The 22,691-nt window shown below is 27.1% G+C and overlaps 2 protein-coding genes, 1 long non-coding RNA gene and 1 pseudogene across 3 annotated transcripts in view; 1 reads left to right on the top strand and 3 right to left on the bottom strand.

Annotated features, from left to right (window-relative positions):
• Positions 1-4,373: 4,373 nt before the first annotated feature.
• Positions 4,374-5,016, top strand: LOC112680698 (annotated as a pseudogene).
• Positions 5,017-6,941: 1,925 nt separating this feature from the next.
• LOC112680725 lies at positions 6,942-7,657 on the bottom strand. Its single transcript, XM_025550909.1, has 2 exons — positions 7,501-7,657; positions 6,942-7,431 (listed from the first exon to the last, which is right to left on the bottom strand). Exon 2 carries the CDS (start codon positions 7,316-7,318, stop codon positions 6,944-6,946), a length of 375 nt encoding a protein of 124 aa, XP_025406694.1. The 5' UTR covers positions 7,319-7,431; positions 7,501-7,657; the 3' UTR covers positions 6,942-6,943.
• A 4,053-nt stretch (positions 7,658-11,710) lies between these two features.
• LOC112680726 lies at positions 11,711-12,304 on the bottom strand. The gene is made up of 3 exons (XR_003148339.1): positions 12,235-12,304; positions 11,892-11,995; positions 11,711-11,777 (listed from the first exon to the last, which is right to left on the bottom strand). It is a non-coding gene; the product is annotated as an uncharacterized LOC112680726 (long non-coding RNA).
• A 6,432-nt stretch (positions 12,305-18,736) lies between these two features.
• The window catches only part of LOC112680699 (thiamine transporter 2-like), a 31,491-nt gene continuing 27,536 nt past the window's right edge, over positions 18,737-22,691 (bottom strand). The window contains exons 6-9 of the mRNA XM_025550881.1: positions 22,478-22,670; positions 22,247-22,388; positions 19,152-19,254; positions 18,737-19,012 (exon numbers count right to left, since the gene is read on the bottom strand). Coding sequence (XP_025406666.1) covers positions 19,174-19,254; positions 22,247-22,388; positions 22,478-22,670 — 416 coding nt within the window. The 3' untranslated portion in view covers positions 18,737-19,012; positions 19,152-19,173. The remainder of the gene's footprint in view (positions 19,013-19,151; positions 19,255-22,246; positions 22,389-22,477; positions 22,671-22,691) is intronic.

Genomic DNA, 22,691 nt, shown 5'->3' on the forward strand with positions numbered 1-22,691 from the left:
AAATTTCGCTACATAAGTTTCCTATCCTAATCCGTGTCTACGCTATTACATTTCGTTTACAACGAACGGCAACCGATCGTAGTGAACGCACATGTGGTCCAATATTTTGTGCCGTTCGGTAACGTTTTTAAACTGTGTCCATGCTGTTCATCGAATTCCGACAATTGACATTAGGTTGCGCTTAATCAGACTTTGATGATGTATCTGTATTTTGTTTTTTGTAAGTAAACGATAGACGATCCAGAACGGACGTTCGTTGACGAATAAATACAACTGAATTTCGTCCAAACCTATAATAAAATTCCTTTGATGGCGCCGGTTCACCAAACGAGAACGAACCATTCGATAAAGATCGACAAATGTCGTTGAGCCTGTCTATACCACAACGAGCGACGCCAAACTTGCCGTCACGTATATCACCGTTGTTGCCATTCGTTTTATAGTGTGGACACGGCTATATTCAAATTTTCTATATTTCACAATGGTAACAACAGTGCAGCATAATTTAGATACATTAATACAATTACTATATACCGGAGCTTTTCCGGAATAATTAATTATTTTGAGAACAAATCACTCAAGTAGCAAAATTATAATGTGTTTATTACTTAATATTTTACTTACGTATTAACACAAAAACTTCAATAACAATGAATTAATCAAGAATACGAGTAACAGTTAGATGTGTATACACTCCAAGAAAAATTGTATATAATATTCACATCTAAGCCAACATTTCTTATGTCATAAAATATCATTGTTTATACTTAATTTTTAATTCTTAAAATATTATATTTTTTATTCATATATTATGAACTAAATATTCTACAAATATTTTATTTTATAGAACTTATATGTTGACATTTTTTGTGTGAAAACTGAATCTCAAAATGTAATTTTTATTTTTATATTTTAGTAAATAAATGTATAAATACATAATGTATATACTAACTTATAGTAGTATGAAATTCTAATTTAGTTAATGTAAAATTATTTAAATAATATACATGTCTTTTATAGTATATAACATTAATAAACAATACTTTTTAGATATTTATTATTTTAATCGTTTGACATTGCTGCCAGATTTAAAATGTTCGTGATTATTTAACAAGTTTAGTCAAAATGTAATATTTTAATAAAAAGGTAAATAAAAAAAAAAAAATAATAATAATAAAAAAATGTCCACAAGAGTGTTTTTGAAACAAAGCTAATTTGTTTAATCGATCTTTTACCAAAGAAGATCAGAAAATATGAAATTTCAGTGTATCTATGAGAAGCTTCAAAAATTCAAAATATTTTAAAACTGTAATATTCATAACTAAATATAATATAACCGTTCAGTGAAAACTTTTAGTTTATTAAAGAAAGATTATTATTTTTCGAGTCGCTGCAATAGGAAAAAAAGTCTTTAGAAAATCAGTACGTAGTAAATATTTTTCTCGGTTTTTGCAATTATTAAAATAAAGTGATTGGAAAGTTCGTTAAAGACCTTCATTCAAAATACCAGATAGGCAATAATCTTAATTTCATTAGGAATCTAAAATATGTAATATATACGAGTATATGTATAAAATAAACATTTATTTATTTTATATCATTGGATTTTGATTTTCAGTTCAACATAAAAATAATAAATTGTACAGTATTATACAGTATTATATATGAAAAGAATATGAATAGGTTTACTCCATCAGTATTTTCTTATATTCGAATTCTATTACAAATTGTATTCATATGTAGGACGGCGGTGTGTATAGGCAATTTAAGGGCATCGCTACATTTTGTAAAATGTATTACTAGATTAACAAATAATCCTGATTGTCAAAATCAAAAAAGTGTTATCAAAATGAATTTAAACGAGAAAATAAGATATACTTTATACTTATGTAATAGTTAAACGTGCCGCAAAACCACTTCAACTAGTTTAATATTTAATATTTTCATTATAATAAAAAAATTATACTTTTTATTCAGAATTATTACATACGAACTAAATAACTAAACAATTATGTGTTACTGATATGAATATAGTCATACAAATTAAATTTATTTATTTTATTTTAATTATTCGATGTGTAGTATCTTGATCTACATTTTCGTTTAAATCCATTAACTGGTGCCTTTTTGATCATAATGACATTAAATCGTATGTCAGCAGAAAACTAACGTAAAACATTTCGTACATTTTTCCAATAATAATTTAAGAACAACGTATTAAATAATGAGCTATGGTACATGTATTGAGACATTGATTATTTCGTAAAAAAAAAGATAAAATACAATAATAAATATTTCTTCGATGCAATCAATGCAATATTAAGTTGATCGCATTGTTGTACGCTTATAGTTAACGTGGGGTTATTTCCATTCATAAACTGTTTTGATTTTATTTTCAAATACGAAAACGCGATATCGGATAAGAATATAAGTATTATGATTTTCTGCTATAACATAGTACATGCAAACCGCGGTTGATTGCTAATGTGACAGTGTTCAATTTACTCATTTTATTATAATATTTGCATCTCACATGATTGCACGGAATATGTTACGTGATCGAATTAGTATATTTGTTATGGTCACGTAATATAATACGGAAATAATCAATGCGTTCTACTCGTACAAATTTATATACGGTAAATTCATGTCACCAAAATGATTAGAATATATTTTCAGGATTATCTTAACGGTTCTGCCAGACTTATTACGTCAATGTATTCATAATCGCAAAACCGAAAAAGAGTATACTACTATCGTACGAAATCGATTATGATTCAATCATTTATTTAAGTAATATTTGTATAATACATAAAAACGTACACTGTATAAGGTACGGCTAATATGGTATTACATTGAGATTGCATAACGTTGGAAAATTATTTAAAGCATTACAGGTGACATTTAGAACAATTTTATTATATTTAAACAGTAGTTATGTGTTGATATTTTAACGAAACCATTTAATTTAACAACTTTGTAGATTGGTGTTCTACATATAATTTGGAACTTGGAATATTATTCCCTTCAAGTATCACATTATAAAATAGTTTAAAACGGTACATGGTGTTAAAAAAATAAGACAATAATCAATATACTCTTATATGTTATCATAAGTCTACTACGACTGCCGTTCGGTATCAAGTATATCTTAATTCGTGGTATAAAAATAGATTTGAGACAGTTGAGCTGATATATTGCGAGTATCCTGTGTCATTATTATTTTAAATTCAATATATTCGTAATGATGATTTATCTGTTTGTTTATTATTTTAATACGTGTTCTGCTGAGTCATGGACTGATCTCCGTAATACATTTCCCCGTCTAGCGATTTTCCCCATCCGATACTTCCCCATCTAGCAATTTGATATGTCATATACAAGTAACGATAGTATAAAATAATTTATTTTAATTCCATGCTGTATAATATGTTTATATAGCTTATAATTGTACTCTGTATAGGTACGGACAAATTAACGTAGATATGAATTTATTTTTTATTGATTTTATCAAATATAAATTACCTATAAAGATATACGTTATTGATGTACGATATACGTTATCCTAAAACGGATCTGGTATGCATTAGCAAAACTAACAAATTGAAACAGTTTCTCGATAATCGTCGCGTCGTTATATTTTCGTTATTCGCTGTCAGATTCGTTATACATAAATAAGATTTTTTTCTTTTAATTTATTTATTTTTTACTATTTTAAAATGACTTACGTAAAAAGTACCAAAGGAAAAAATTTTTTAGTATATGCGGAATATATTTTTGAAAAGGACTATACAAAAAATGAAAAAAACGTATTGGAAATGCATCAAATATAATATATACAAGTGTCGTGGCCGGGTACATTCAGTAAATGATAAAGTTTGTTCTACACAAAAACACTTACAAGCATACATCCAACATAACAGAAATAAGTACTAAGACTATTATTAACGAGTTAAAAGAGACAGCATCCAGTCAAGTTACTTCAACTCCTCATCAAATAGTTGCTAATACTACATCTACTATATCATCTTAAGCAATTTCTAGCGCTTTACCTTCAGTATCCACAATGAAGAAAACTGTCCAAATACTAAGGCATTGTAAAAATGCACCTCCCGTAATTCCGTCAACGTTAACAGAAATAAATATTATTGACTCATATACACTCACATTAAACAATAAACCTTTCCTCCTCTATGATAGTGGTTCTGATGATGTTAATCGAATATTATTGTTTTCAACTGAAGAAAATTTAAAAATATCAGTGTCATTGATTTATTGATGGTACATTTAAGTCATCCCCACAACTTTTTACTCAACTTCTTACAATCCATGCAATAAAATACGACACAATATTACCGTTAGTGTTTGCACTTATGCCAAATAAAACACGTGATATTTATACTAAGATTAGACAAGAACTTCTAAATTTAGAAAAAAACTTACGGCCAGCAAGTATTATGGTAGATTTTTAACATGCACTATTTGGCGCGATTGCAGACGTTTTCAAGGACGTCCAAATAAAGGGCTGCTTTTTTCATTTTGGGCAATGTATATGGAGAAAAATACAGTGTATTCCTAAAGTACGAGAAAAATATATTTCAAATGCTGACTTTGCCTTAAATGTAAAACAGTTAATGTCCTTAGCATTTATACTAATACCTGACGTCGAAGAAAAATTTGACGAGTTAATATCCCAAAGTTTTTTTGAAAAAAAAATTAAGAACTATTGTTTCCATTGACAGACTACTTTGAAGATACATGGATCGGCAGACCAAATAAGCGTAGAACTCGACGCCCACCTACATTTAGTCTAGCACTGTGGAATCAATACGATGTAACACTTGCAGATTTGCCTAAAACAAACAACTCCGTTGAAGGTTGGCACAGAGCATTTTCGTCATTTTTAGGTGCATTTAATCCAACAATATCACGATTAATAGACATAATAAAAAAAGAACAAGGTTTAATGGAGATAAAAATCAATCAATTAATAGTAGTACAAAAACAGGTAGCTAAAAAGAAAAAATATACGAATACAACTACACAGATTAAAAAGATTGTACGTTCTTACAATGAACGTAATCACAATGAATATTTAATTGGAATTGCTCATAATTTACAAATGTAAGTTATTATTTTTTTTATTATTATTAAACAAAACTTTATTATTTTTACTTTTATTTTTTTATTTTTTTATTGAGATTAACATTTTATTATGTTTATATATGTATTATATGTTTATATTATACTAGCTATATTACGTGGCGTAGCCCGAAAAATCTCCTTTTAGTTGTAAGACGCTGTGGAAGCAATGTCATTTTAAGTGTAAATTATTTAATATTAAATTTAACTTAAATTTACATAAATCTCAATTGATAATTATTAAAATCAACATATTAAACCAGTGCATTTTATTTGGAATTTTCACTAGACGACAAAAAATGTTTTTCTCAAAATAGTCAATGTATAATACCATAGTACGATTATAGTATTACACGTTTATTTCACATTATTTCACTTTATCAATCTTTCAAAATACAATCGACAGAGTATAATTACTGGGCGACATGTGTCGCTTAGTTAGCTACTTAAAATATGTATTAAACTTAACTTTATTAAACACATCAACATATTTCTTAGGTCACCAAAAAATGAAAAAGTTTACATGTAAAAATGTATTTTTGCCGATTTCAACCCTTTAAAATCAAAATTTTGAAAATAGAGTGACGTGGTGATACTCAGGAAGATATTTGGAATAACTCTGTGAAAAAAAATTGGAAAAAAGTTAAATAGCGTCGTCAAAAAATTGGTACAAAAAAAAGGCCTGTTATTTTATACATATAAAGATTGTATTTTAGTGTATTAGACGGGGATATGTCACATAAGAAAACGTATTAGACGGGGAAATGTCTTACAGGGATGTGTTTACGGGGAAATGTTCGACGGGAAAATGGCGACGGGGAAGTGACCCGATACCGTTCTGCTAGTATGTGTATGTATTGGAAAACATGATAATTTATTTCATTCGATTTGTAAACAGTTTATTTCTTTTAGAGTAAATAATTAAAATGGTAACTATTATGTAACAGATAATTACTATATTAACAGATGTCTGTTATTTATAAGTACTTATGATGATTTTGTAACAAAAATGTCGCTATTTTCATTTTTTTTTTTTTTAAACTTATTTTTTCTTCGATAATTTCTATCTGCTGAATCGATTGCGTTAACGTAAAAAAATATTCTCAATACGCAATTTATCATATTTTAATACAACTTCAGTTGTCTATATTATTCTATTAAATTCTTATATAAGGAAGAATTGTTGAGTTTGAGATCGATAAAGATTTAATTAGTTAAGGTTGTTTCGGTGAGAAGTTTGAATTTAGTTTTGCTTTAACTTATGCTACTATAATGAAAGTTTATCTTAAAATGAAAATAATAAGCGACGTGATGTGATAGCTCTAGTTAAAAATAAACATGACAGCACAACATGCATTTTAATAGAAAAAAACATGGATAACAGTATTTTATTGATATGCTGTAGAAAATCAAATAAATTAATGATTTATTTGTAATATAAAGAACAACTATAAAGTGGCATACAATTATTTTGTTAAACGGAACACCTACAATCGAATACACATATTACAATAATTTATAACAAGTATATAGGTAATAATATGGTTTAATGTTACACTATGAATATCTGTATGGAAGTCTTACTAATCGTTGGTGGACATTTGTAAATTTCATAATCCAATATTAGATCTTCTTCTTCGGCAATTTTTTGTAAAAATTCGGCAGTCGATGAAATTGTAAGCATTCCTATGGTTTTCATTTTCTGTGACATAATAACAATTGTATACATAAATCTCGTTTTAAATTTTACGTATTACTCGTATGTGATAATTGTGATTAGATAAAACGAATGCAATTACCTTCAATTTGCGCACACTCGGATTGATAGTCGAAATCGTTTGGCGAAATCAGCGTATACAAGACCAAATAATAATTGTTTGGCTTCGTTAATGATAACCGATTCGTTTACAGGTGATACATGATTTTCATTGCAGTAAGGAAATGTTGAAGTTGCGATCAGACGACCATTATCGTGATCTTCAAATGACGCCGGGTGACTGAAGATTTCATTGCTCGATTTAAATGTTGAGTCTTTGTTTACTTTTACGCATTCCATTTCGTTGGCTGAAGCAAATGCTGGTGCGTCAACAAAATCTGTGGTGTCCGGCTTTGAGTGGAATCCAACAGACGTGAAAACAAATGCATCACTGACTATTCCATTACCTTTGAGATTCATTTCAGGGACATATTTTTCCAAATCATCTTTACTACTGGTAAAAGCTTTTATTTTGTATTACATTTCCGTAGCGGCTTGTCGTTTAGCATTTTTTTTTTTTTAAACACCATTGACTTTAATTGGTAAAAAAGAACATTAATAGTATATCGAACATGAATATAAATGTTATTTCAATCACTTACCCCTGACAGTGAATGTCAATACAGTACATACAACCTAGTATGTGAACGTCTTATTATTTTCTTACTATTTTTGAAAATCTAATATTCCAGGAATATCCAATCTCGAGAAAAACACAGTTCTTGCAGGGCGCCTATGAGATCACATTTTAAATGTTTATCTAATTTATTGTCTGTAATTTTTTTTCTGAGAAAAAAAAACAAATAATATAATGCACTTTTTCTATTTATTAACAACCTTTTTTTTTCAATACTTATATTTGTTCTTTTTAGTATTGACGGTCTTGATTTCATCCTGTATTTGGACAGAAATCAAGTTATTGTGACCCATGAGTGTGTTAGTCACATTTCAGACCTTTTCTTTAGTAGATATATAATTTTTTTCAGACATTTTATTTTTTTCATACATTAATGTAGCAGCTTTTCGTTTAGCCACCTTTTTCAGTAGACCCTCGACTATGAAATCGGTATAAAGGAACATTAATAATTTATTAAACATGAATAAAAATTGTAATTCAATCACTTACTCCTGACTGTGAATGTCATTACAGTACACACAACTGAGTATGTAAATGTCTAGCTATCGTCTTCTTCGAAAAACTGATATTCCGGCAGAATCCAATCTCGAAATATACAAAGTTTTTGCAGTGCACATATCGGATCCGATTTGAAATGTACATCTAATTTATTTTCTTTGAATTTTTGTCTGAAGATAAACCTAATATTATGCATTTTTTCTATTTATTATCATTATGTTTTTTATTATTTATACTTAGAATTATTCATAGTAGTTTTTATCAATTTGATTTGATCCTGTATTGTACAGCAATGCTATTATTAATCATGTTAAAATATTAATCTGTTAATTATAAAGTATATTTATAAAATATGAAGTATAGTCGCTCTACTATAATTATAATAATAAGAAATCGAACCGATTGAATATTATATCAAAGCGTTAAATTTGTAAATCAAGACACCGTGATATTTAATTCAAAACTTAATGCTGTATAGAAATAACAAGGCTGTATTGGTTACTATACCAATTTTATAAATCATACTTATAAATATTTTTATTTATTGTATTTCATTTGAAACAGCTAAGAATTAGTTTTAATTTGGTTTATATTAAATAAATAATTCCACGAAATGTCATAACACTACTTTCTTCTTATACATTACAACTAGGAAGTAATTAGTAAATATTAAAATGTATTGAATCAACTCTTTAACCTTAAATTCAGATACTAATTTTATTTTATGTTATAATAGCTTTGATTTTATCATTAGTTATTAAATATTACAAAAATGATTTTTAGTATCGGAACTATTCATTATGTTTAACTTTTAATTTAAAATTGTATGCCTTTATAATTAGCATATTTTTTAAAAATTATGAAATATTTATAAAATGTTATTATACAGATTCTTTTTAATCTAATTGAATAATTTCTAAAAAGATACTTTGTGTTACCAAATTCTTAACACAAAATCGGTTAAATATTTTCGTAATTAATTCTCAGTTTTCTCATTTACTCGGGAAATGGTCAAAAATTTAATAAAATAACTTGTTTCCTCTAAAAATATTGGCTAGATACCAGTTTTCATGTGGCTTTCATAACTGTAACAATTGGGGTAAATTTCTAATCAAAATCTTGAATATAGACATAATAATAACCAGAAGTACATAATGGTAAAACAAATATATCTCTTATCACTAAGTATCTGAAAATGTATAAATAGTTATATATAAGCAAATATGATATTGTTTATGTTTTAATAATGCGATGTTATTCATATATTTAAATTTGTTATGTTGTATGTGTTTTTCTATTATTTATGGATATAATAGTATTTATTTATTTATTGTTATTTAAACACTGTTTTTTTATGGAAAATCTAATTATGAATATTATTAAACTTAACTTACTAAACTTAACATCATATTCATATATGCATTTATAATAATGTATGACGTATATGTAGTAGTAAGTATGAATGAAGAACATTCAAATAATGTTAATTAACATATATCTAAATTGTACCATTATATAATAGCTTATTAAGCGTAAAAAATATATTATACTAGCTGAATTACCCGTCGTTGCCGGGTTTAAGTATATAAATGTATGTAACCTGCCAAGATTAAATTTTGTTAAATCTATTGAAATTTAAATTAATTAAGATTTTTGAAATAATATTTTATACATATTAATTTAGTTATTATCATAACCTATTCGATAAGTTATATTTTACAACTACCTGAACCTCTCTACAGTTTGGTATTCTGTTGAATACATATAGCATCTCACTTCTCCGAATATTTTATCTTTTGTCAATAAGTTCATGGTCTTTTTGACTTTTAACCAAAACACTCTTGCAATTAATCATGTCGATCATATGATCTTTGACCGGGAAGTAAGAGCTCTTTTATCTCGTCCCAGCGAGGATTACATGTAAAAGTAATAAAAAGGTCAGGACGACCGTAATGTCTAACGTAGGTCATAGCATCTTGTGTTCTTTCGTGCATGGCCCATCAGTAAAAGATGACGGGAGTATAACCATTTGGCCTAACTGATTAGCTTCTGTCTCGTCGTCCAATCGCATCTTTTAAATGAATATAACTATCTGCACGCAATTTGGCTTGGTTATTTTTGATGTAATTTAGTCTTTCAGTTTCAATTTTGGCGTATTCATCTACCAAATATTGACTGAAAAGAGAACGATAATTAACTAAATATTTGTCTTCCCCTTCTCTGACCATTGTTCTATATGAGTAAAAACTTGATGCAGAGACAGTTTTTTTAAGCGGTAACTTGGTTTTTGGATCACGTTGTGGTATATTGATTGCATACCCATCACCCCCCCCCCCCCCCAACAAAACATTAAAGGATACTGCCGTGCGTCGTATGCTCTATCTATCTCACTGATACGGTGAAGTGAGTTACTTCGGTTTTCGAGGATGATGTCTCTTCGATCAAACTGCTGATCTACTAACACTGAAGCAACTTCATTTGCCGTTGGTGTATTATACCTGCCTCTATGTTCTTCTGGTGGTTTTTTATCTGCATGTATTATAACTTTAAATGACTCTGAAGGAGGTATTTTATCGATGGTAAATTGTAATGATCAATTGTAAATTATGCGGTGGCATACCTAGTAAATCCAATGAGTTTAAAAACTCTGTTGGATAATTTACAACTTCAGTACCATCGCAAACTGTATCTAGATTTGTATGACACCAAGTTTTCTGGTAACAAATTTTGTATCTTGAGATTCAATTCGTTGACCTCCACATTTTTTGCAACTAAAATTGCTCTTTCTGCCAGCCACTCATGATTTGTGTATTGTCTGTGTACACTGGGACATATCTGGTCAATGAGAGCATCTTGCGAATAAATGATTGTGCAGAAATCGTTCGGTAATTTTATACATCCCGTTTCATCTGTAGTAACTTTCCCATCTCCAATATCTAACAATTGTCTTGAGAATCTTTTGCACGCAACATTTTTTGATTGAATCGAAATCGAAGTATCGAAATCGTTCGCTATCTATCTTTATATATGTTTCGACCATGAATTGTTGACAAAGCTTATGCATCGTAAAATAACTTAGTCCTGATCGCGTCTAATCATCAACCGATATGCATAATAATTTTTTGAACTAACATTCTTATTTGTTTTGGCACCTGTTGCGGGATCTTTTTGTTTAATATTTATGCAATACCCGTCATTTACTACCAAAAATAAAATTAATAGTTTTTAAATAGTTTTTAATAGTTTTTTAATAATTTTTTAATAGTTTTATTTAATATAATTCATTTTCAATAGCGCAGTTATCGACCTGGTCAAAAAATATTAAACCGATTTCAACCCTTAAAATTCAAAATTTCGAAAAATCCTTTCTTAGCGCATGTCTACATCATAATAGCTATCTATATGCCAAACAAATAACTATCAATAATCTTAAATCAAAAACCAAAGAACAACAAACCAACAAGAAATCAAAATGTAAAAAGGAGATCTCTAATTAGAAGCCAAAACAAATGACCAGCTGTTCAACCCTACAAACAACCAATAAGATGTAATAATTACCAAACATTTAAATACACATAAAATATATACAACTCTACAACGACAATTTTACATCAAACAACTAACTATCAATAATCTAAATACAACTAATGTATAATGTATAAAATTCAATAAAAAATATTATAAGTGGTTACCCGGCTCTCAAAGGACACCTCCTTTAGATTGAAACGATTCAAAATCCAAGTTCTGAAAAGAAACATAACATACAAATTAAGATTTTATAATTATTAGTTAATTGTTGTCGTAGGATATAAAGATATAAAATATTTTATGTAAATTAGATGAATTTGATTTTTATACCATTAAATATTCAAAGTGTACAGTTCAGAAGTAGAAATGAAAAGGGGATCCCCGGCTCCCGGAGGGAAATTGATTTGGGTCGATCCAAAAAAAAAATCCAGGTTCTGAAAAAGAAACATAAAAAAAAATGAATTAAAATTTTAATATTTTGAAACACAATACGATTGATTGATTTAAATTGAATTATATTTTACATTTATGAGCACAATTTATTATTATTAGTTAATTTTAATCAAATGATTTAAATGTTTCAAGATATTTGATGTAAATTAAAAAAATTTGATTTTTATTCCATTAAATATTTAATGTATAAAATTCAACAAAAAAAATTATAAGTGGTTACCTGGCTCCTGTAGAATCCTTGATTTATGTTGATCCAAAAAAAAAGTTCAAGTTCTGAAATTAAAAATAAAATTATTTTTATCATTAAATTTAAATATATCAAATTTTTATTTTAAGAATATTATAATTCTAGTTTTTTACTTGATTTTACGGGTTTTTGTTTAGGCATACAATTTTATTACATTGAATATTATGGTAGAGCAAAATGAAAACCTAAAAGTTGTTCTAAATGTAAATTAAGTCACGTTGCGGTTAATTAAAAAAAACTGTACGTATATATAAAACAAAATTATAATTACCAATTATTATGCTAAAAGCTTTTTAGAATATGTAAATATTCAAGTTGGTATTTATCATTACTGATCATTTTTTATAATAATTATAATGGAAACATTTTTGATTTATTACTTAATTGGTATTGGACGAATTATTTCTTTAAAATTTTATCAATTACATTTTCTGTCTTATTATGTATACTTGGTTAACACGAAAATAAAGCTTTAAACTATTTAAATTGCCTTAAGATGTCAACATTTTAATTTTACCAAATCTTCATTCTAATGATCGGTTTGTCTTTAAAAGTAATATTTATCACATTGCAGTATAAAAGTTCTATCTGTATTTTCAAGTTTATTGCACGTTCACTATTAGCTATTAGAATTCAAAATGTTCCGAGAAAGGTCTTCACTCATGTCTCTACTTCCGACGTTGCACGTTCTGTATTATACGTATAATGGTTTAAAGAAATAAATAAAATTCAAAATGTAAAATAATAATTTATATATTATTCTTATATGCTATTGAGAGTACGTTTTTGAATATCTTCTTTCTTGTCATATGGTTTCTTGTCAAATGCATTTAACGACACAACCATCAAACGGCCAACAATTTTTAATTGAAAATACTATGAATCAACTTTTATTTAATTTTGAAAAACTAACCACATGATTTATAACAATTTCTGAACATAACTGTCCAAGATAAATTAATAATACTAAAATAAACAAAATCTATATATGATTTACACAAATCTGAAAAATGAAACTAATCTTATTCATTATTTTTTATTCACTCATTCAAAAGTTCTTAATTTCTAAATTATGTTTTGTCAACAAATATATGCTGAATGGTCAATATTATATTATTTGATTTATAAAATCATTTATTTTTTTACAATTCAAAATGTTTCAAACACTTTCCCACTAAATAACAAATAATGGTGTCCAAATATTAACATATTATAAATTTATATTAGAATAAAAATTCGTGTTTTTTTTTTTTTTTGTTGCAACAGCGGTATATGGCCCACGGTTCATATGTGATCCTATAACAAATTTCGTGTGACCCACACTAAAACTAAAAAATATATAAAAGAAAATAAAATAAAATACGTATTTTTTGTTGTTGGTGTTTTGTTATATTCAATAACTTTTATTTATCTAATTTTATTGTTCTTGTTTTCTTAATTGTTTCTACTTTTATTAAATTTAATATTATAAATTTACTATTCTAATAAATTTAATAATTGTTATGAACTATGAATTTTTTGTAATATTATAATTAACTAATATATAGTTTATGTACGTTTTATAATTTTTTATCATTACTATTAAAATGTATAATGCCCTCAAGTAATTTTTAAAATTATTTTTTGACCCTTTCTAAAATCATTATTAAAAATTATTTAAATTTCATATTTCGACGTTTATACAGTCGAAGTAGTTGAATATGCATTTAATTAAGACTGGAATCTGCTAAGTCTAATTTCTAAGTCTCCGTATTTCGTCTATTATTTAGTTTTTAATTTGCATATATTTATATTTTTAATTAAAACGTATTCTATATAATTTTTTTTAAAAGCCCCCCTCTACTGAACATGAATGTGACATATAATTTAACTTATAGAAAGTGTATTATATTAAAGGTAATTTAATTTTATCTCGACGCTGAAATTGTATACATCCAATACTCTAGTATTTATATTTACGCATCGTTGCTACAGGTATATCATACCAAGACAGCGTTTCGTTGTTAGAGTGAATAAACAACAAGAAGTGCAAACAGACTAGAAAAGCATATGCACTCATGTATATAAACCTTATAAAAATGCAAAACGTGTTTGTTCGCATTCAAAATGTTCTACGGTTATAATCTATACATGTATTTGTTTCCATAATAAAGCATGTTTGCTTTTAGCATACACGAACAGTCGGAAAATAAATAAAATTAATAATAACAATAATTATTATAACAATAGAGGTTATGTAGGTATATTTAATTTAAAAATGTTAAAATTGATCATTTTGACCAAGTTTATATGTTTCTCTTTTTCTTAGCACACTTTTTAAGAGTTGGCACTAAAATTTATATTACCTATGTTCTTAAAAATAAAACACACATAAAGAAAACATATTTAACAGAATATTGAGATAAAATAAAGTAAGTAATTACTATACAACAATACAAAAACTTATGAAAATTAGAAAAAAAATTTTTGTGATTTTTCGACTTAATTTCTAGTATAATTTAAACCAAAATACAATAAAGTATGCATATAATAATCCCCAAAGTAGACCTCGTACATTTTACAATGGTTGTTTGGAAAAATAGGGGGAAATCTCGTCTCAGTCCACTCCTCATGCAATGTGTCCTGGATAAATGAAACTAAATTTTAATGCTACATTTTTATTGTACAGTCAATAGTATGAAATATATTATTTACTTATAGAAGTGTAACAGAATTATAAATCTAAAATATTAGTTTTCACATACTAATAAAATATATTATTATTATTAGTTTAATCTCGTGTTTTTATTATCTATTCAAAATGCATCCAGCATTCAAAAAGACATACTAATCGTAAAAAATATAATTTTTAAATCTTTCATAAAATAATATTTGAACTGTATGCATAAAGTAGCGTTTATTACTTCAAAATTCTAAATATTTTGGTGTTGATATTAATTGTGCATATTTTTTAAAAATAATTTAAAGAAATTATTTCTTGCGATTTTACTATATAATTTATGCTTTACTGTTTTTATTTCGAAACTTAAATCATTATAAGTGAATTCAATAACTTACCAACTGTAAATGGCTGCTAACAATTCTAAATTTACTGGAACTTTCACAAAGGCTATTTTTTATCGCTACAAAAACTGGTAAGGTTAATGGCAATTTGCAAATTTTATTCTTTAATCTTTCGGAACACCGACATATTGATAGTACCTACTCTTTACTAATCGTGTACAGGGCTCTAACATTTTTTACTGTAATTGTGATCAAACTTTTTACAAATTCAAGAAACCTCTATAATATTCGGCTTTTGTATTCGGTTAAAACAGATGGTTTTGATATAATACTTTTTGTCTGAAATAATTAATACAATATAGAAATGTAATAAATATTTATAAAGCTGTAGTAAACCAAATATCCATGAATTGAATGGCGTAGTACTATATTAAATTATACGATTGCATCTGCTTCTGTACAGTCGTAATAATTATTATTTTTTGTAATTTAATAATTAATTTTTGTAACACACAATTTCGATAATATCGCAGAGTTAAATTTCATGATCGATAGTAAATCATTACATGAGGTGAGTTAATCCACTATCATCTTCAAGTGACGTTCTAGCCCTATTCATAAGGAAAATTTAGTTTAACATTAAATCTGTTAAGAGTACTAAGTATCTTATGTTAACAACTAAACACAGTTCGATAACATGTTTTCTTGTGTATACCTTTCAAACGATAACCTGACCATATAAACGTTCTGGTGATTTTAGTTTTTAGAGGAGTAAAATAGAGTAAAATAGAACAGTAAACAAGACGAAGAAAAAGAGAGGAAAATAAATACTCAATATAATTTCGTAAAAATAACTTTTAATTTTGTAAATTACAAAAATTAGAAACGATTAGTGAGAAATAATATTTTAGAGTTTTTTTAGTGCGCCGAAATACGATTGCGCGTGGGTAACCTTTTTATGTATACGATTATGCGTGGAATTAGATCCGACGTTGCCAAATTTGTCAATAATAGTAAGAATATTTACACCGTAACAAAAAAAAAAAAGTAACAAAAAAAGACATAAAAAATTATACATTAAAAAAAAAAGAAAAAAAAATGTATTATTAATATATTATATATACACAATATTAAAATATTATAAATTTGCCTATCGATTTTTTGAACTGAATCTGCAGAGTGGTTATTCTCTTTAGCATTTTCTAAAATGGAATCATCAGTTGTTACTGTAGACGTATGCTTCTTTTTACAGTACCTCCATTTGACATATCCATCAGCCCGCTGTCTGATGTATCGACATTTGAGCCCGTTCGCTACTAACAAACAACCCCCCTCCCTTTCCGAAATTATACGGTGAATTTCAATTTCCATCTTAAAAAATAAGTACAAAATGTTAACCTACAAAAAAGTACGTATACATTCACACAACTGAAACGCAAAGACAACTGACAGTAAATTAGGTAGTTCTCTATTTGGCTTCCAATTTACTTATACGTCTGATATATACAATTGTGTATCAACTAATGATATTGAAACAAACACTTAAGTAATTTTTTGGTAACATGTTATATTATTATTGACGAATATAACACTATTTTATTTTAACAATTATAATTGTACAAATAATAAAATCACTGTTATATTAACAGTTTTTATTTAATATTGTAATAAAATAACTTCCCATTCATGTTGTATGAAGTTTGATTCATAGTATACAAAAAATTCTTAAAACTAATGCATGCTTAGAAAAAAATTGAAATAATAACATACACTAAAACGGCTATAGGTGAGTTCCGGCCCGACATGTCATTTACGTGTTGAAGACCGGTGAATTGCGGCCCGGTTATATTTTATCACTAAGTTAATTGCGGCCCGAGAAATTTATTTATTTTAAATTTTATGCCGGCAGTATCGGCAGTATCTTATCTAAAGTAGATACCATAACGTCAATAGTTTAAACGAAAAATATTACAGTGTTAGTCTGTTCACCACTTAGTATTTATATCTACGAAAACTAAAAATTCTGTTTGAGTGTGTTATACAGTTTGTTATAAGTGCGTTATGGAGTTTGTAAATAGTGAAAAATCAAAAACAATTATTCTCTACGAAGGCTACAAATTTCGTTTCCACAAAACACTAAAAAACGATGTACAGCGGTAGCCTTGCAGTGTCAAAAGTTGTAAGTGCTTTTTAAAATTATCTCCTTTAAATAAAATAGTTGACAGTAATACTAATCATAACCACAATAAAAACGACGAAAAAGTCCTGAATAGGCAAATATTAAGTAATTCTCTGAAAAGAAAAGCCATAGAAGACATTCCTTGCAAACCTTCAAAATTAATTCGTTCAGAATTGAAGAAAGGCGATATATCGACTTTGACAACGAATGATTTATCATTAATTCAACATAATGTTCATCCATCGTGCCCGTTCATTTGTACACCCCCCTCTGCCAAAATGCATTAAAGAATTACATGCTGCTTTAGAGTCTACGAATATCAAAACTAATATAAATGAGCCATTTTTGTTTATCAACGACAAAGAAAATTTTATAATTGGTTTTTCTACTACACAAAACATAAAAGTGCTGTGCAATGTAAATAAATTTTACGTAGATGGAACTTTCAAAAGCTGCCCTAAACACTTTTATCAACTTTTTACCATCCATGGCCTAAAAAATTATGTATATTTACCACTAGTGTTTTTTTTTACTACCCGACAAGTGTAATACCACGTACAAGTGTGCATTTCAACATTTAATTTGCCATTCCATGTCCATTGGTCTAAAGTGCTCTCCTACTGAAGTTGTTATAGATTTTGAACAAGCTATCCACAGTGCTGTAGCGAAAGTCTTCCCTAATGCTAAAATAAGAGGATGTCGATTTCACCTAGGGCAAAGTTGGTGGAGGAAAATTTAAAGTTTAGGACTCACGAAAATGTATAACACAAATACAGATGAAAGTTATTTTTTAAAATTTTTTTTTGGTTTGCCATTTTTGGATTCTGACAACGTCATTGATTGTTTCACGGATGACTTTTTAGCAATATTGTCCGCTAAAGATGATCGGGTTGTACAATATACCGACTATGTTTTCGAAAACTATATCCCCGGATGCTATGTTTCCCCCAAATATTTGGGCACAGTTCTCTGCTAGCTGTAACCGTACCACTAACGGCTGTGAAAGTTTTCATTCACACCTAAATTCATCGTTCTACTCTAGTCATCCTAACATCTATAATTTTATTGATGTGTTAGTAGAAATTAAATCAGAAACATATATCAAATGTAGAAGCAATGGAATAAAAACGAAGAAAATATGTGAAAAAGAAGCATTTATAAAACAACAGATGACAAAGCTAGCACAAAAAGAAATAGAGCAGTTTGATTTCGTCAAATCATTAAGTTTTAAGTTTTTGCCCAACCAATAAATATATATATATATATATATATATTTACATATTTTACATAAATATTAAAATTCATTTTACCATAAATTACCATACATTTAGCCATTTTTACATAAATAAAAAAATACAAATTTTTGGGAGACGACTCAGCCAACCTCCTCGTGGTGTCTTCTGGGTAACGCTGATAGGCTGATATGAAGTGATAAATAAAATGTAAAATGTGGCCGCAACTCGTACGTCTGTTTTATAAACACAGGCCGCAACTCACACGTCTGTTTCATAAACACGGGCCGCAATTCGTATGTTATTTAGGGATCGGGCCGCAACTCACCAACACCGACTAAAAAAATACAAAGTTTCCAAATATTGAATAAAAATATTATTTGAATATATTTCATTTTAAGATATGGTATAATGAAAATAGTTCAACTATAAGTTATTACATTTTATAGTAAATAATAATTTAAATAATATAATACCATTATTAATGCATGTTAATAATTAAAATGCACATTTTTTTATGCATATTTGTAAGAAGAACCAAAGCGCAAGTCCTCCATTAATCAATCCGTAAAGTAGGAACTGTAAAAATTAAACATTCATTAACGAGTTTATTTTAATTATTTTATTTGTTTAATACATCATAATAAATATGCTATAGATTTTTTGGCGATATAATAGGGGTTAACAGTGACAAAAACTATAGATTAAATAAATCTTAAATTTTTTATTAAAATATTACATAGGAACAATGTTCCCCACAATGCAGAACTAAGATCTTGTAAAATTTTGGTAAGCAATTTAAACACTTATTTATTATTATTTTTTTGTCTATTTTGAGATATTATATTTTACCCTGGACAATATTTATTTTTATTGAAACAAAAATATATGTTTGAAGTATTTAAACTTGATCGTTTATAATAATGTATTATTTTCATAAATTATAATTCTAGAGAAATAATTTTTGTAAAATACAAAGAAATATTAAAACATTATCTCATACTTGAATTTAAAATTATTTGATATAAATTCAATATAAATTAATTAACAATAAAAGCATTTTCTTTACATGACGTAAATTCAGAGAAAGAGAAGTATCAAAAATCGTATTTCAGATAATATGCTTTAAGCTAAGAACATATTAATTTTTCTACATAGACTTCATAAAAAGTATACTGCTGATTATGCCTTAAAAATTGTATTTTCCGCTCTCAGTCAGTAATATTTAAACTTTACTGTTACCCATAAAATGTAGCTTTTATTCAATTAATGAATACATTAAATTTGAACATGCATATGTAACCACATATAATATTAATTAGAGTAATTTAAAACTAAATGTGTTCAAAGATTAAAGGAAATGCGTAGGTAATACAGATATATTGCTCTTGGTGATAAAAACTTTTCGGTCATATTTCATAACCTCTCCATCTTTATAGGTTTTAAAGTTTACAATAATAATTGATTTATTATTCGTATTACATTTAAAGTTATATTCCGAAGAAATATTCATGTGTATGCATTCAATCTGTGCGTTAAAAAATAGAAAATATATAAAACGGTAAACGGTTATTTTTTCAAAATTTGTATGTGTGAGCAAAAACACAAAATTGTTTAGTGTTAATAGTTTTTAGGAATTTAAAACAAAAACAATTTATTTTATTGCTTATGCCAGATGATGACTTTTAAATCGATACTAGATGTAAATATTTGCACATTATATTATAAAATAATACTGCAAGCAAAAAATTGTATATTATTCTTGTATTGATATAACTAACACAATTTTCCAGCTTTTGATCAATTATTTTTTTATTATTAGTTTTAAACACTTTATTATTTCATTTTCGCTCTTAAAAAATTGGCTCAATGCGTACTTAATTGAGGCAATAGTTATAATTGAACAGTTGTAAGATTAATGTTATTATGTTGATAAACAACAATGTAATTGGTTTTTGTATATAATCTATCGCTTCGTAGAAATATTAAAACTATATTTTACTAAATCTTATATAAACGAAAAAAATGTTTGGTAACTAGAAAACTATGTAATACATTCCAGTTAGGGTTATAGAATATGAAACAACTGTTCAAAAGTTTTGTAAAGATAAATTCAAATTTAATTCAAATATTTTTGTTCAAACGCTTATTTATAATGGACAATATCTATTAGTAAAATGCACTTATTTCTCTTTTACATATTTTTGAAATACAAAATTTACTGCTCATTTATTTAATAATATTTTTAACAAAATAATATTTAATATAACCTAACAAATAAAAATTCAAAAATATATAATATAAATCTTATACGGGTAACGGTATTCCATTTTTTTTTTTTTAATCTGTACATTTTATTGTATTACCTCAGCATACTTAAGTGTGAACATATATAATATGGAACGTTAAATGATGAATTTAATAGGTAATAAATTGACCATTTTGCATTCATATTATTTTTAGCATAATTAAGTAATTATTTTATAACCTTAATCAAATAATTGTATATTTAATTTTCTTTTTAAATAGTTTTTTTTTAATAATTATTTAAGGTCATTCTCGTTTTTTTTTCTTAATTTTTTTTTTTTTTTCGTTGCTTAAATTCATAAGAATAGGTTTAAAATACATATTCTCATTTACATTAATTCAATATAATATAATTTAGTTGGCCTATTGAGGAATTTGGCTAATCGATTAACGAAAATTATAAAATAAATAAGTTTGAAATCATGATATAAACTCAAGGATTTTATTGCAATAGCCAAGTGAATGATTAATTATCAATAAAGACGTTTAGGATTCTTGAATATGTGTTGCAAGTAAAATTCGTGCACTATGTTTGTCGAAAGAAATTAAAAAAGTGAAATAATTAGGGAAATAGAAATTTCTCAGTCAAGTTATTTATCCGAAGCAATGGTGTAGAAGTCAAAACCCTCGGATGCAAAAGATCGGCCGATTGAATTCATATTTATTAAATAATTCGTACTGCAGCTTATACCTTTTGAGCATTCTCTGAAGGATTTCATGTGATATTATGTAGCCAGAGGAATAAGCAAAGATTAGGAAATTGTGAAAAAAAAAATTTTACGAAATTACAGAACGAATACGGTATAAACAAACTGGAAAGACGAAAAATAAGGATTGGTATAGGAACCTAATTAAATTTTCCTTTGATGTCAATAAATGCGGAAGTTAAGATTTTTAATCATAAAAGAACTGATATATTTTTCCTTCAAGGGAAAAAACAATCCATGGTGCTGAGAGTTTTACGGAAACTAAAAATATTGTCCGTTGTATATTTGATTTTTTTGAGATACCTATATAGATAGTTTTTAAAAATATACTCTACAAACTTTTATTAACACGAAGGATAAGAACATATTGATGTTTTTCTCAAAATCAAAAAAATTCGTCAATTGCACATTTCTGATTATTATTCTCTATAACTTAAAATATTCTTACAATCCATTTTTACTATTACGACAAAATCGATTTCATCATATTTATACGCATAAAATTTGTACGCCTTAAGTAAAGAATCGTATAGTACTACGTATTATTTTATAATTACCTGTGAGTTCACCGGTACCACGAAAATAGTACCTTGGACGAACAAGTACGTTAAAGCGCTCGATACGAATAGTGAAATGAAAAATAAGAAACCGAAAATGAAGGCGAAACTGTCGTGTTTCAAGTACTTCGCAGTTTCAGATCTACCACGAAACGAAAACATTTTAGAACATATTGTCCGTAGGAAACCGCTTACGTGTTGATCAGTTTGTACAATCGCATTGTTATTTACCTGGCTACAACGTTCATTGATTGGAACGCGAAACAAAATAATATGTACATCACATACACCAAGTTCAACGATGTCGTCACATAGCACACGCTCAGTGCTATACAGTTCAATAACGAGCCAAAGAATAGGAAATAATTGCTTGCCGATCTCCATTCCACTTTCAGGAACCCCATGCAGTACGAAGACAATGAACCTGAAAAGTAACATTTAAAAA

The sequence above is a fragment of the Sipha flava genome, unplaced genomic scaffold (assembly GCF_003268045.1).
Source record: "Sipha flava isolate LNK unplaced genomic scaffold, YSA_version1 179_pilon_pilon, whole genome shotgun sequence".
NCBI classification, from domain to species: domain Eukaryota; kingdom Metazoa; phylum Arthropoda; class Insecta; order Hemiptera; family Aphididae; genus Sipha; species Sipha flava.

Bases quoted from the DNA above. Each gene is read 5' to 3' on its own strand.
- LOC112680725 (XM_025550909.1), bottom strand. From the start codon at position 7,318: ATGAATCTCAAAGGTAATGGAATAGTCAGTGATGCATTTGTTTTCACG.